This window comes from Podarcis gaigeae (genome assembly GCF_964106915.1).
Source record: "Podarcis gaigeae genome assembly, chromosome: 1".
Lineage (NCBI taxonomy): Eukaryota > Metazoa > Chordata > Lepidosauria > Squamata > Lacertidae > Podarcis > Podarcis gaigeae.
In genome coordinates this window covers 113044064-113057664 of record NC_139678.1, presented here as the reverse complement: position 1 = coordinate 113057664, position 13601 = coordinate 113044064, and the positions used below count along the sequence as shown (strand labels likewise).

Here is a 13601-nt window from a genome sequence, read left to right as displayed (position 1 = left end):
ATAATAATTAATAGCTAATTGGCATAATGGAAAGTAATGAAGAGCAGATGTAGGGAAACCCTTGTGGAAAATTATATGAATTGGATAACATGCGAATTGGTGGAAGCTTTCTTGTAGATAAGAATTAAGAGCAGGGGACATGTGGAAGGCAATCAGTCCCTGCCTATCTCACCCATCCGGGGAATAATTTAATCATCTTCGCTATTGTAATGTTCAGTGTTTCAAGCAAAGTAGCTTGCTTGGGAACTGAACTTTGATCGAGAGCCTTACTACACAGTGTGGTCTGGCATTAAAATGTGTATATCTTACAAAGACATACAAGAGAAACAGAGTAGACTCAATCCAAATTTACTTATTCCAGTTCAGTGCTGGGATTTTAAGCAGAGGTCTTTTCCCTGGAAGACCCTGCCTGTGATACCTTGAGCTTGCAGCACCATCCTCAGAAGGAAGTTCCATGGAACTTGCACCCTAATAAGCAAATTTTTTTTGCAGCCTTAAGCAGAAAAGAGAAAAGGTTACATCAACTATGTGTGGGTGTAGTCCTACTCATCCTTTTTGTGACTGCCAATATGTGGCCCCACTTTGGAGGATTAGCCAAAGTGGAATGTGGTCGCCAGGCCTTTACAGGATTCACACCTCTGGTCCAGCTTTGTAGCTGTTTCCTTGCCACTTCTATGAATGAATGAATGAATGAATGAATGAATGAATGAATGGTATGTTCATTGTAGTCACAGACCAATGAAACTTCTCTAAGTGCATCATTAGAATATTATGAAGAAATGCAACATTGGAAGCACCTTTGAATTTGCTTTGGCCGCACCTTGTTTACTATAATTTAAGCCAGGCATAGGCAAACTCGGCCCTCCAGATGTTTTGGGACTACAACTCTCATCATCCCTAGCTAACAGGACCAGTGATCAGGGATAATGGGAATTTTAGTCTCAAAACATCTGGAGGGCCAAGTCTGCCTATGCCTGATTTAAGAAATATACAGTGGTACCGCAGGTTACAGACGCTTCAGGTTACGTGTTTTCGGGTCGCGCACCGCGCCGAAGCTGGAAGTACCAGAATGGGTTACTTCGGGTGCTCACGCATGCGCAGATGTGGCACTGTGGGTTGCGAACGTGCCTCCCGCATGGATCATGTTTGCAACCCGAGGTTCCACTCTAACAAGCTTTAGATGTTAGCTCAAAATAAAATACAAGGTAACTTTTCTTTTTCAAGAAACGAATGAAAAACAAATCCTAGATTTTAAAGAGAAAGAGGAAGCAGCTTTTATTCGGCAGGTGGGATGATCTTGTGGCATTTATCCAGCAGTGGGCAGCATGGTGGTGATGCAAAGCCACCCTCTTCACACTGGTGTCACTCCAGATTCCCTGGACGGCACTGGGGCAGAGCAGGGGTGACAATGCAGTCGGGTCTGCATGGGCCCACTAGCGTAGCCAGTCCACGCAGCCCTGTTATTCCCTCCCTGCAGACATGACCTCACTGCTGCCCTGCTCTGTCCAGGTACACTGAGCAATGGCAATGCTGGTAGGATGACTCCACCCCACCGTACTGGCTGCTACTGGATCATTGCATGTTGCCTTTCACATACAGTGGTGCCCCGCAAGACGAACGCCTCGCAAGACGGAAAACCCGCTAGACGAAAGGGTTTTCCGTTTTGGAGGTGCTTCGCAAAACGAATTTCCCTATGGGCTTGCTTTGCAAGACGAAAATGTCTTGCGAGTTCCTGCGGGTTTTTTCCCCCTTTCCCCCCCCTTTTCCTAAGCCGCTAAGCCACTTATCAGCTGATCCGCTGATAAGCTGCTTAACAGCTGATCGCTAAAAGCCGCTAAACCGCTAATAGCGCTAATCCGCTAAGCTGTCAATGGGCTTGCTTCGCAAGACAAAAAAACCGCTATACGAAGAGCCTCACAGAACGGATTAATTTCGTCTTGCGAGGCACCACTGTACTTAGAAATTCTGCTATTTCTGTTCATGTAACGATCTAAGGTAGGCGGGGTTTTCTTTACATGCACACGTGTGTGTTTTTATGTTGTTAACTCATTAGGTTTCCAATTTCCATAGAAAAATGTGAGGGATATCTTGACTCCTATACATGTTGAAGCCACCTACCACCTCGGAGAGAATGTTCTAAAGAATCAAAGTTCAGATGAACTCCCACCACTCCAGCCAGTTCTTCAACAACGAACTGAGGATGATGTCATACGCAGCAAGGTATGTTTGTGTTTGCGAAAGTAGCATGTTTGCACTTGAAACAGGGTTTTGGTTTTTGGGTTTTTTTTGCATACTTATTGCTATTTGTTTTTCCTTCAACATTTATATGCCTCTCTGTAACGTAAAGTTTTCTGGACAACTTAAAATAAGTAAAAACAGTTGAATTGCAAAATAAGTTTCCAATTGCGTTTGTGTGTATGTCCCCCCCCCCATGTTTATGTTTTGTATTTGTGTATTTTGGGGGCCACTGTAGCAGCTCTTGAGAATTGGAGATGTGGAGTATGAATTTATTAAATAAATGAATGATCCAGATTTAAGCAGCTCAGTGGCATGGCGTGGGGGGTGCAGGGGGGCCCGGCCGTACCGGGCACAACATCTGGGGGTTAGGGTTAGGGGGCGCAAATCCACGGGTTAGGGGGTGCAAATTACTTGCCTTGCCCCGGGTGCTGATAACCCACGCTACGCCACTGAAGCAGCTTGCACTGTGTGTTCATCTAATAAATGCAACTTTTAAGACGGCCGTCTTCGTTTGTTTTTTTAAAAAAATGTTTTTATCGAAATATTTTGCAAAGGTACATTCAGTATCTCTGTTTTTAAATCGTAGCATCCTTCATACAAATCAATTACAGTCAGTTTGAGACACATTTTTATCCTAGAGAGAGTGGCTTCAGAAATATTACTTGTGAAGCCAGTCCTACGGATACAGAGCCATGAGAGTAAACCAGGGGTCGGCAAACTATGGCCCCCAGGGGGCTGGTTCACTGTCCCTCAGTCACTGTTGGGGGCTGGATGGGAAGGACAAGCTGGTGCCTTACCTGCAGCTGCCACCCCGTGCAGGTGTTTCTGCCCCTTCGTCCTCCTGCTCCCCGGAAGTGAAGGCCACCTCCTGGGCCACTTCACTGCCAGCCTCATCGTCCTCCACCGTCACGTCGGTCGCCAATGGCGGCGCAGCAGCTGTGGCCCTGCTGAGCCCTAGCTCAGGCCAGCTGTCCTCCTCCAGGAACGGCAGCTGCTGCCCCACTTATGGGGATGCAGAGCGGCAGCAGCCACAGCAGTACCAGGGCGGCAGGGGGAGGAAGAGGCCAAGCGGCAGCAGCTCTGCCAATCAAACGCTGCGCCTGGTTTACCTCAGTGCAGCACGGGGATGTCTCTGCCAATCAAACGCCACGCCTGGTTTACCTTAGCACAGCACAGCATTTGATTGGCAGAGACGGCCCCACCCCATCCTGAGGTAAACCAGGCGTGGCTTTTGATTGGCAGAGATGTCCCCGCGCTGAGGTAAACCAGACATGGTGTTTGAAAGGCAGAGCCGCCGCTGCTCAGCCTCTTCCTCCCATCGCCTTCGCTGGGAGTCTCGGCTTCACGGCAGGTTCTTAAATGGCCAGGCCGGATTTAGAAGCCTGCTGGGCCTGATCCAGCCCAGGGACCGTAGTTTGCTGACCCCTGGAATAAACTATTCCCCTTGCTCTGTACGAAACTTTGAATAGCAGTTAATTCATAAGTGTGCGTGCGTGTGTGCATGTGTGTGTGCGCACAGCCTTCTGCTGCTGGCATTGTTTTCCCGATCCGGGCAAATATCTTCATTCCCTTATCTAATTTTAAGTGCTCCAATGCAGTGTTTAAGAGCCTAATAAACCCCTAAAAATTAATAAATGTTTCCCTCGGCAAATACCGTTGTGATGAAAGGGTCAAATGGATTTGTTTCCACACCTCATGAAGCATCTTAGTTAACATCAAGCCAGTCTGAAAAAAAAAATCAAATAAAAAAATACCTGCACTACATCAGTCCACTGACAGTGTATTATTCAGTGGGAATCCCAAGTGGGGAGATTGCATTTGGGTCCTGCTTATAGTGAACATGGTGAAAACAGAAGATGGAGTTAGATGGGCTTTTTGCAGTCTCTTTTTATGGTCAGTAATACCATGTGTATGTTGTGTGGCTGATGTTGTGTTAGGAGCCTCCCAGAGGTATCTGTTGAGGGGTTGCCTAGAAAGAGCTGTTTCCTTTTGGGTCTCATGCTTTGTTGTTGTTGACGACAGTGGAAGGTACTAGACTTGTGTGTAAAGAATGAGAGAGAGAAGTGAGGACCTGCCAGTAAAATACTGTTTTAAATTAACAGTCTGAGTTTCAGAGTGAAAAGGGATTTACTTCTGAATATGGATGGATATGGTATTGTATTTGACCCTAAATAATTGCTGTTTTCCTCTTTTATAGTTCATGTTTGCAAGATTTTGCTCTCAAGAAAATTGCTCTGCTAACTTGCAAGTTTCTGGAAAACTTGCATTCCCGAGGTAAGTAACTAGTGGTTTCTATGCGGTAAAAAAAAGGCTGGATATGCTTTATTTATTTAATTATTACACTTATGTCACACCTTACTTCCAAGGAGCTCAAAGTGGTATATATACTTCTCTTTGCATTGCACAATATGCCACATCATGAAGAACCCTTTTCAGCAATTTGTGTTGCAGTGTTCTGTACATTTGTACGGATGATAACTTTTATGGACATTGATATATCTCCATAAAAATGGGCTCCTGCACTGCTTAGTGTGATACACACACACTATGATTACTGGTGAAAAGTCTAGTTCAGCTTTCTCACATTCCCAGATGTGCACCTGGTGATTTTATTATATGTGCAAATATCATACTCCACACTGGCCATCTTTTTTTGTCCAGGCTCCCCTTTCAAGCTTTGGTGGCACACTGGCAATGAAGCAAAACGCAGCATCACACACAATAGGAAAGGGAGAACACCCCATTATTTAACTTGGAAGCATACTGTAACCCCAAGATCCAGCCACTGGAATGTTAACAGTTGTGTGTTTCTCCTTAATTTGAAACTTAGCTTCTTATGCAGAGTTTCTACCTTTTGCTGCCTGCCGAAGTGCCAGCTTGTCTCCCCAAGGTGTTCATTGACTAATGTGTTGGTCTCGAGCCAATATATTTGATAAATGTCTATTTCAAGGCAGCTCTTCTGCAAGTCTTAATTAAACTTTAATGTCAAATTGAAGTTTACTTTTTAAATCCTCTTAGGAATATTTTTTTGCTTGTTAACGTGATTAGAGAACACCAGGAGGAATGCAAGCTAGACATGCTCACTCACGTGCAGGAGTTCTGTCTATATATTAACCTTGACTTGGAGTTTATAAGATGAGAGCTTGTGTGCAGCAATAAGGTGGCCATAAAAACAGCATTAAGCACAGACACACCTAACCATGTGCTTTTATTTTCTTTTTTAAAGTGGAAACACAAAGAGGAAGCAAATAAGGCAGTCATTGCTAACAATATGAGACAGAGCAATTACAATCAGCACAAAAGCTACAATAGAGATGTTGTGTGTGTGTGTGTAAAAGCACTTGCTAGGTCATCTAGGCTTGCCAAGTGGTAAGGACAATCATGCCCCACACCCCCTTGATCAGACAGGGAATAGTAAAATGCCCACCACCAGGTCATAGGACAACAGAGTCCATAAAGATGTCTATTTTGCTACACATTTGTATGTGATAGAATGGTGCTTCCCCTTTGGTAGGGAGATGCAGATGACCAAGGTCCCTCAAGAAGACATTACCTTAGGAGAGATGGCCATTTTTATCCTGCCATCCTTCCTTCTAAGGAGCCAAAAATGGCATGTATGGTTGTCTACCCATCCACTGAAGCAAACTTTATGCCCCAACAGCCCCGTGAGATAGGTCAGGGTGAGAGATGGTGCCAGGTCCAGCGGGCTTCATCAGATCTCTCTGGTCCTTCTTTGTGTAAAATTCTATGGTAATTTTTTTTGTCACCACTTGGCAAAATGACATAAGCCCTGCCCAGGTGTTAGCTGTTCACGTCCAAGGGACAACTGCCTGGCCAGGTGTCCTGATTGTGTGAAAGCCCCTACGTGTGGTAAGGAGCTGATCAGTTGGGCTTTCTTGACAGACAACACTGCAGTGACACGCAGCTGTTGAAAAGAGGACATGACATTGGAGAACGGGGCTAAATGTGTGGGCAACAGACAGCTAAGGTGTCCTGGAGGGAGAACCATATGATGGCAGGGAGAACCAGCAAAAGTGATCAAATCCCATTTTTGTACAGGGCAGGTGCTTTCTGAACCCACAGGCCTAAACATCCTGAAGTAGCCTTGTGTAGCAGATTTATTTTGGAAGAGTTGCTTTACTCTCCTAGGAGAAAATAGCAGTTCCTCCAGTGGAGTTATTTCCCAGCTGTGAGCTTATAATAGCAGAAAGGGACCTTGTGATCCTCCAGATGATGCTAGACTCCAACTCCCAGCCTTCCCAGCCAGCATGGCCAAAGGTCAAGGGTTGATGGCAGTTGGGATCCCAGCAACATCTGGGGAGGGACACAGGCTTCCTGTGTATGGCTTGGGGCTTTAGAGGAAAGCCTGAACATTTCTCCTGTACTTGAGTAACATTTGAAATTAAGTCAAAAGCAATCTTTTCATTTCCAACAGGCCCCATGAAAAGAAGCCCTACCTTGTGGTGGGAAGTACGAGGGTACTGATGTTGAATGTTACCTTGTACAATGCTGGCGATGATGCCTATACAACTGCCCTCCATATCCAGCTCCCCAAAGGGCTTTATTTCACCAAAATTCTACAGCAGGTAAGAAAGGAGGGGGTCAGTTTTCATCAGAAAAATAATAAACACACCCAGCACCAGTCTCTATCCAGACTTGAGTGACCAGTAGCTTCTTTCTACAAAAATGTAATGATATCCCATTGCAGCTCTCCATTACCTTGTTACGTTGGTCTCTCAGAACATGGCTGTTGTTTTTTTAATATGTACTTTTGCAAAACATCCATATTCCTTTGTCAGCTGCTTCTTGTACATTGTTACCACAGGAGGAAGCCCAAATACATTGTGAAGTGTCAGAAACAGAAAGTCATGTGGTGAGACTTGACTGCAGTGTGGGGCATTTATATGTAGATCACCTGTCAAAGGTAATATTAAATATCAACTTTTTTAAATTTAATTTTTTTACTTTCTTTGGCATCATTTACATTGGGGTGGGGAACTTATGACCCTCCAGATGAAGTTGGACTAAAACTCCCATTATATCCCTGACTGGCCATGCTGACTGGAGCTAACTTACACCAAAGAACACACCTTATGTCCCATGGCGATTGAATAGACTCGTGCATGTGTTTTTCTTAACTGCCCTTTTGATGATTAACAAATAGCCTTGCAGTTAGGATCTGTGTCAGCACACATTTGAAAACAGAATCATAGACATGGAAGGGACCACTGGGATACCCAACCCCCTGCAATGCAGGAATATTTTGCCCAACATGAGGCCTGAACCCACAGCCCTGAGATTAAGAGTCTCGTGCTCTACTATCTGAGCTATCCCAGAGCTCACACCTCTCTGGAAACAGAGTTCTTTGGAGAACTAAAAACTGTAGACAAGCTGGCAATGTCAAAATGAAGAATTAATAGGTGACAAGCATGGCAGTCAATAGGATTCTGCCAGCATATGTAGTACTTGGGGGGATTCTTAAACTATTTTGGCCTGAGGGCTTCACTCACCCTTGCCCAAACCTCTCCCAGGGCCAAGTGCCAGTGGTGGCTGTGATCAGAAGTGGGTGTAGCCACTCCACAACACACTCTTGAAGACACACCACATGTAACACACTCAGCTCACACACATTACATGGGCATGCACACACAGAGGTGTGTGGGCAGGCAGAAAGCCTCCCCTAGCATCTCAACTGTATTGTGCACATCAGCAGAACAGAAGTGGAGTTTTCCTCCTCCTCACGTTCCTAGGCTGGGTAGGTAAAGGTAAAGGGACCCCTGACCATTAGGTCCAGTCGTGACCGACTCTGGGGTTGTGGCGCTCATCTCGCTTTATTGGCCAAGGGAGCTGGCATACAGCTTCCGGGTCATGTGGCCAGCATGACTAAGCCGCTTTTGCAAACCAGAGCAGCGCACAGAAATGCCGTTTACCTTCCCGCTGGAGCGGTACCTATTTATCTACTTGCACTTTGATGTGCTTTCAAACTGCTAGGTTGGCAGGAGCAGGGACCAAACAGCGGGAGCTCACCCCGTTGTGGGGATTTGAACCGCTGACCTTCTGATCGGCAATTCCTAGGCTCAGTGGTTTATCCCACAGTGCCACCCGCATCCCAGGTTGGGTAGAGAAGTTTAAAACAGTAGCCACAATGTTGTCCCCTCACCCAGCCCAATTTGCCATCAGCAGCTGTGCTGAACAAAGTACCTCCCGCTTCTCAGTGCTGTCTCTCAGGGTCGATTGGAGTGCTCTGCTGTTTCCAGAGAGCTTGGCCATTACCAGCACTTGGGAAACAGCTGAACAAATCATTTCTCTAAGTGCCCCCATCTTTTTTCAGTAGCAGCAGGAAGAGGAGAGAGAGGCATTCAGCACTGCTGCCAGTGGTGAAATGGGTGCTGGTGGTGGGGCAGTAAAAACAAAACAAGAAAACCCTCTGCAGGCCAGTTCTGGTCCAAAATGTGGTAGCTTACCACTCCTGGTTTACTGTGTGTTGTGTACTTGATCAAATAGGTACTTGGAATGGATGAGCCACAAAAATGGACAGCAAGTCAGACTGAAGATAACAATTATTCTAAGCACACTTACTAGGAAACGAATTCAGTAGTACCCATTTCCCAGCGGGTGCATTGAAGACTGGGCTGATGATTAAATGAGTTACAAAGGCAGCATGCAGTTCAAACGCCAATAATATAATTTCTACTGATATCGTATGCTTGCTGATAGAATACAGATGCATTCGTTTAAACCCTAAAGCATTTCATTTACTCCACAGATGGATTTCAGTTTTGGGTTGGATGCAAGCTCACTTAGCAGGGCAGGAGATGACCTCAGCATCAGTATTAACGCAACCTGGTAAGTGCTGTTTGCTACAGATTGCCCTTTTAGACTAATATTGTCTCTGCATTTGAATGACAGAACCGGGAATTATACAAGGAGTTGCTGAAGCATGGAAAGTATATATTACATAATGTGCAAAAGTCCTAACAGAAACCAAATAAAACCTGTTTTTAGTGGTTTGGTTGCAAAAATAAGACTTTAGGTAAATTGCAGTGGAAATGTGCTTAACTCTTTCACTCAGACCAATAGGACTTCTTGGGTTGGCTCATGCTTGGGTTGGCTCATGCTCTTTCTTAGTGATACTAAATGTGCAGTTCAGAAAACTTTATCTAACCAAATCTGATCTTGTGTGTTGTGCATGTGTTGTGATACACTGTAATCTTTGTTTCCTCCCGCAGTGAAAATGAACTGGGCACTGACATATTGTTGGATAACAGCCTAATTTTAACATTGCCTCAGAAGCATGAGGTTGAGCTGAGTGTTCATGGGTAAGCTAATGAATGTTCAAGTGTGTATCTAGAGCTGATAATGAACTGCTGCAATCAGGGTTTTGAGGAAGACAGCATGAACCCTTTCTAGAGTCCAGCAGGTTTTGGGATAAGGTGGTTTAAACCACCTTCATAATTGTGGGAGCAAAATATGAATCCCTGTGGCCCATGTGTGAGGGCTGAATAACAAAATGATTGGCTGGGTGCCTGGATTCATAATGTGGGGCTCAACCGACTCTTCAGCAGGAGAGAGTCCCAATGGGCAGAATTTAAACTCACAAAGTCAAGCAGCACAGTGAAGCCTAAGGAGTGTAGGCTGTTAAACCTTTGGCATCACCCATTTAGTATACTTGCAAAGCGCTCCTCTATTTCTACCCCTCTTGCAGTGAGCAAACCACACAGTGTTAAGTAAGTTTTAAAATGCTTTACTTATAGATTCAAAGGTCTCGTTCGTGAATTTATCTAAGCAGGAGCAAGGAGAACATGGGCAGAATACCCTTGGGTAGAAAATGCAGAAATATGGTTTCAAACATGTATTCTAAGCTTGGAACAAAGCTTTGCCATATCTGTTTTGGTCAGTTACATGACACAGAGAAAGAAGGAACAAGAAGAGGCTTCGCTTCGTCTCTCATCAGAGAACAGGGAGCATGACTTAACTGAGTCTATGAACCCCTTCATGTACTGAGTCTTAACCCCTTCATGTGCTAACTAGTTCTTATGCATAGTTCTGTTTGACTTCCATCTCCCACATCATTTCCATGCCTTTAGGATTTCACTGTCAGTGTTTCTGCAATCTTGTTACCTTTTCATGGCTTAGAAACTCTCAGAAGAGCTTAGAATATTGAGCTATTTGGGAGATGGGGTACTCTTAACAAACAAGAGCAGATGGGTGACGGAATGCAGTTGAAACAGGAAGCCTCTCTAGGCAAAGAGGGACCAGAGGGTTTCTGAAAGGGAAGAGAGACTGGATGGTAGAACATCCCGAACGGCCCCACTTCAGTCACTGGCATCTCCAGGTAGGGGGCAGGAAAAGAATTCTCTTTGAAATCCTAGAGAGGCACCACCATCCAGTGTAGAGAATGGCGGCTTACCCCCTTTCCCGTGTGGGGCGGAGGTTGCGGCCCCTTGCATTCTGTGGCCATCCATGCTAGCCAGGGCACATGTGTCCAGCTGGCAATTTAGGGGATTTCCCCGGCTGCAGAGTGGGCTTGCCTGCCAAAAAACTAAGTTTAAATGGGCCAGTCGGAGCCCCCCTCAATTGGTCAGTGCCTCACTGGCCAAGTGGGATTGCCTCCTTGCCTACCCAGTCAGCACGCAGTGCATAAACACCAGCTGTGCCTGACTCCCTCAGCACAGTTGGCAGAAGAGCCTGCCATCCTAGAGTTGGAGACCCTGTTATACTTGCCTCTTGCAGGCAGCTAAAGGTAAAGGGACCCCTGACTGTTAGGTCCAGTCATGGCCAACTCTGGGGTTGCGGTGCTCATCTCGCTTTATTGGCCGAGGGAGCCGGCGTACAGCTTCCGGGTCATGTGGCCAGCATGACTAAGCCGCTTCTGGCGAACCAGAGCAGTGCACAGAAACGCCGTTTACCTTCCCGCCGGAGCGGTACCTATTTATCTACTTACACTTTGACGTGCTTTCAAACTGCTAGGCTGGCAGGAGCAGGGACTGAGCAATGGGAGCTCACCCCGTCGAGGGGATTCGAACTGCCAACCTTCTGATAGGCAAGTCCTAGGCTCTGTGGTTTAACCCCTATTGCAGGCAGCTACTATAACTAGAATTAGGCTGCCTGTGAGCTGACTTCCATTTTGATGACCTGGGATTCCAGATGTGTAGCAAACGGTACTTAAGGAAGCTAATTGACAATGGATGCACTGCTAATGATTTCATCAAGATTTATTTTCAATCCTTTCTTTTGGGAAACTCTTTTTGTAGATCTGTATCTCCATCATCATTTGTTTATGGACCCAGTGAGGAAAATTCACCAGTTACCTGCATAAAGGAGACGATAAACTTCACTTTCCATGTAAGAGATATTTCTTACAGACACATTTTCTGTTCTAGGCGCTTTCGAAAAGTGAATTAAATGAAATTTATCACTTCATGGGGAGCGGGGGGCTTTTCCTTGTAGGTTAAGCTGATTTCAATAAAGCTAGACACTCTCTGAGCCAGTAAGGCTATACCTGCAGTGCCTCTTTCAATTATATCTCCTTGGATTATTCTTGGAACACAATTCCTTCAATAGTTCCCCAGATGAAAAATTAACTGTTCTGTCAAAGTTGCTTTCTAAGGTTAAATAATAAAAACATGCAGTTTTGCCATTATTCCAGTTACAAATATGATGGCTGAAAAGGCCACATTTGCACTGAGCAAAACACAGAAGAATTCTGCAGGGGGGAGCTTAAAAGGGGTGTGTGGACTCCTTTATAGCCCCAGAATAATTTAATTCTGAGATAGCGAGAAAAATAGAATGTATATTGTGATGAGACGGGTTATAGGCCCTGCACCATGAGAGGGAAGAGAGGCAAGCCGGCCAAACCTCTTCCTGCTCACTACTGCCACTAAGTGGATCTCTGCTCACCCCTTCCCACCTCGCCCTCTGGATTCCTTCCCTAAACAGCTCTTTAACCCTTTGGATTTTTAACAGGCCCAACCTTAACTTCCAACACCGAGTAGAGTAGTATTAAGCACAGGGTGCATTTATTGAATTTTGTGCTACCCTTCTTCCCAAAGGTCACTTCCTGAAAAGGTGGCTTTCTGGTTTACAGGGGCAAACTCTTTTTAAATGTCCCTTTGGGACAGGGGAAAAACATAGTCCACGAGGCCACAATGGAGACATTAAAGAATTTAATGTAGCTGTGTTGTGACAGTAGTGTGTCCATTGCACCTCCTATTTTTTCTCCTTCCAAAAAGAAGTCCAGAGCAGTAGGTACAGAATGCTGACTGGCTGTTGTGGGAGGGAGGAAAACTGGCGGGGGGGGGGAGGGACAGAGTAGCTGGAATCCTGAACAGCAGCAACATTTTGTCACAGGCCGCTACTCCTACTTGTATAATCTCTGATCATCATTTCTGGAAGTCTTATGACGGCTCACCTCCTTTAAAAATGATTTGAAACGTAAGAGATGTAAGCCTTTTAATATAAAACCTGGATACGTGAACATATCTTTCAAACGTTTGTGTTTCAGAGAGCAAAAACAGCAGGTATTATATAAGTCTGGTTTGATTTCCAGTTTCAGATGAGATTCTACCATAACTGTGTTCTTTACTCCTTAGGTCAGCAATCTGGGACTAAGTATGGCTCCTGGTGTAAGCCTGGTGATACAGATACCCAATTCTTTTGTTCCTAGAGAAATCAAGTTGTTTAATATTCTGGATGTCCAGGTATGCCTGGTTTACTCTATGTATGGCAAGTAGGAAGGTTGTATCGAAGCAGTAAAATACTGAGAAGTTTGCAGCTGTGTAACCAGTGGGGATTTGGCTGCTGTGTCACACAAGACACCTTTCATGTCAGCTGTACAGGTGCAAAGATCTGCATGTGTCAGACATCCTGAGTCATCCAGTTGTGTCCATCCACTTTGTGTCCATAAAACACAGCTTGGTAAATAGTTGTTTAAAATCCCACCAGTAAGGACTGAAAATTCTTCTCCAGCTGCCTCATCCCTATTAGCTGCGGTGGCACAGAGCCCACATATCAGCTAGTTTGGCCCTACATTTCTTTACAAACCCACCCAACTTCCCTTCAGCATAGTTTGAGGGAAAAATGGGTCAAATTTAGCCATGGATAATGGTTATACACTGGACCCATTTTCTCTCTCTCTCTTCCCAAAGCTATCTGTATTAAAACTTATGCTTTAGTTGAGATTCCTCCATTGCAGAGGGTTGGACTGGATGACCCACTGGGTCCCTTCCAACCCTACAATTCCATGATTCTATTATTTAAAGGACTATTAAAAACAATGTGGTTTACTCCAACGAGTTCAGTAGGGTTTATGAGCAGACAGGGTTAGGACTGCAGCTTAAATGTGTTTATAGAGTAAAGGTTTG

General features: G+C 45.1%; 1 protein-coding gene across 1 annotated transcript in view; it reads left to right on the top strand.

The window, feature by feature from the left end:
- The window catches only part of ITGA4 (integrin subunit alpha 4), a 52417-nt gene that overhangs the window by 31518 nt on the left and 7298 nt on the right, over window positions 1-13601 (top strand). The window contains exons 16-23 of the mRNA XM_083706323.1: window positions 2071-2220; window positions 4436-4512; window positions 6674-6824; window positions 7064-7162; window positions 9005-9084; window positions 9468-9557; window positions 11493-11583; window positions 12831-12938. Coding sequence (XP_083562449.1) covers window positions 2071-2220; window positions 4436-4512; window positions 6674-6824; window positions 7064-7162; window positions 9005-9084; window positions 9468-9557; window positions 11493-11583; window positions 12831-12938 — 846 coding nt within the window. The remainder of the gene's footprint in view (window positions 1-2070; window positions 2221-4435; window positions 4513-6673; window positions 6825-7063; window positions 7163-9004; window positions 9085-9467; window positions 9558-11492; window positions 11584-12830; window positions 12939-13601) is intronic.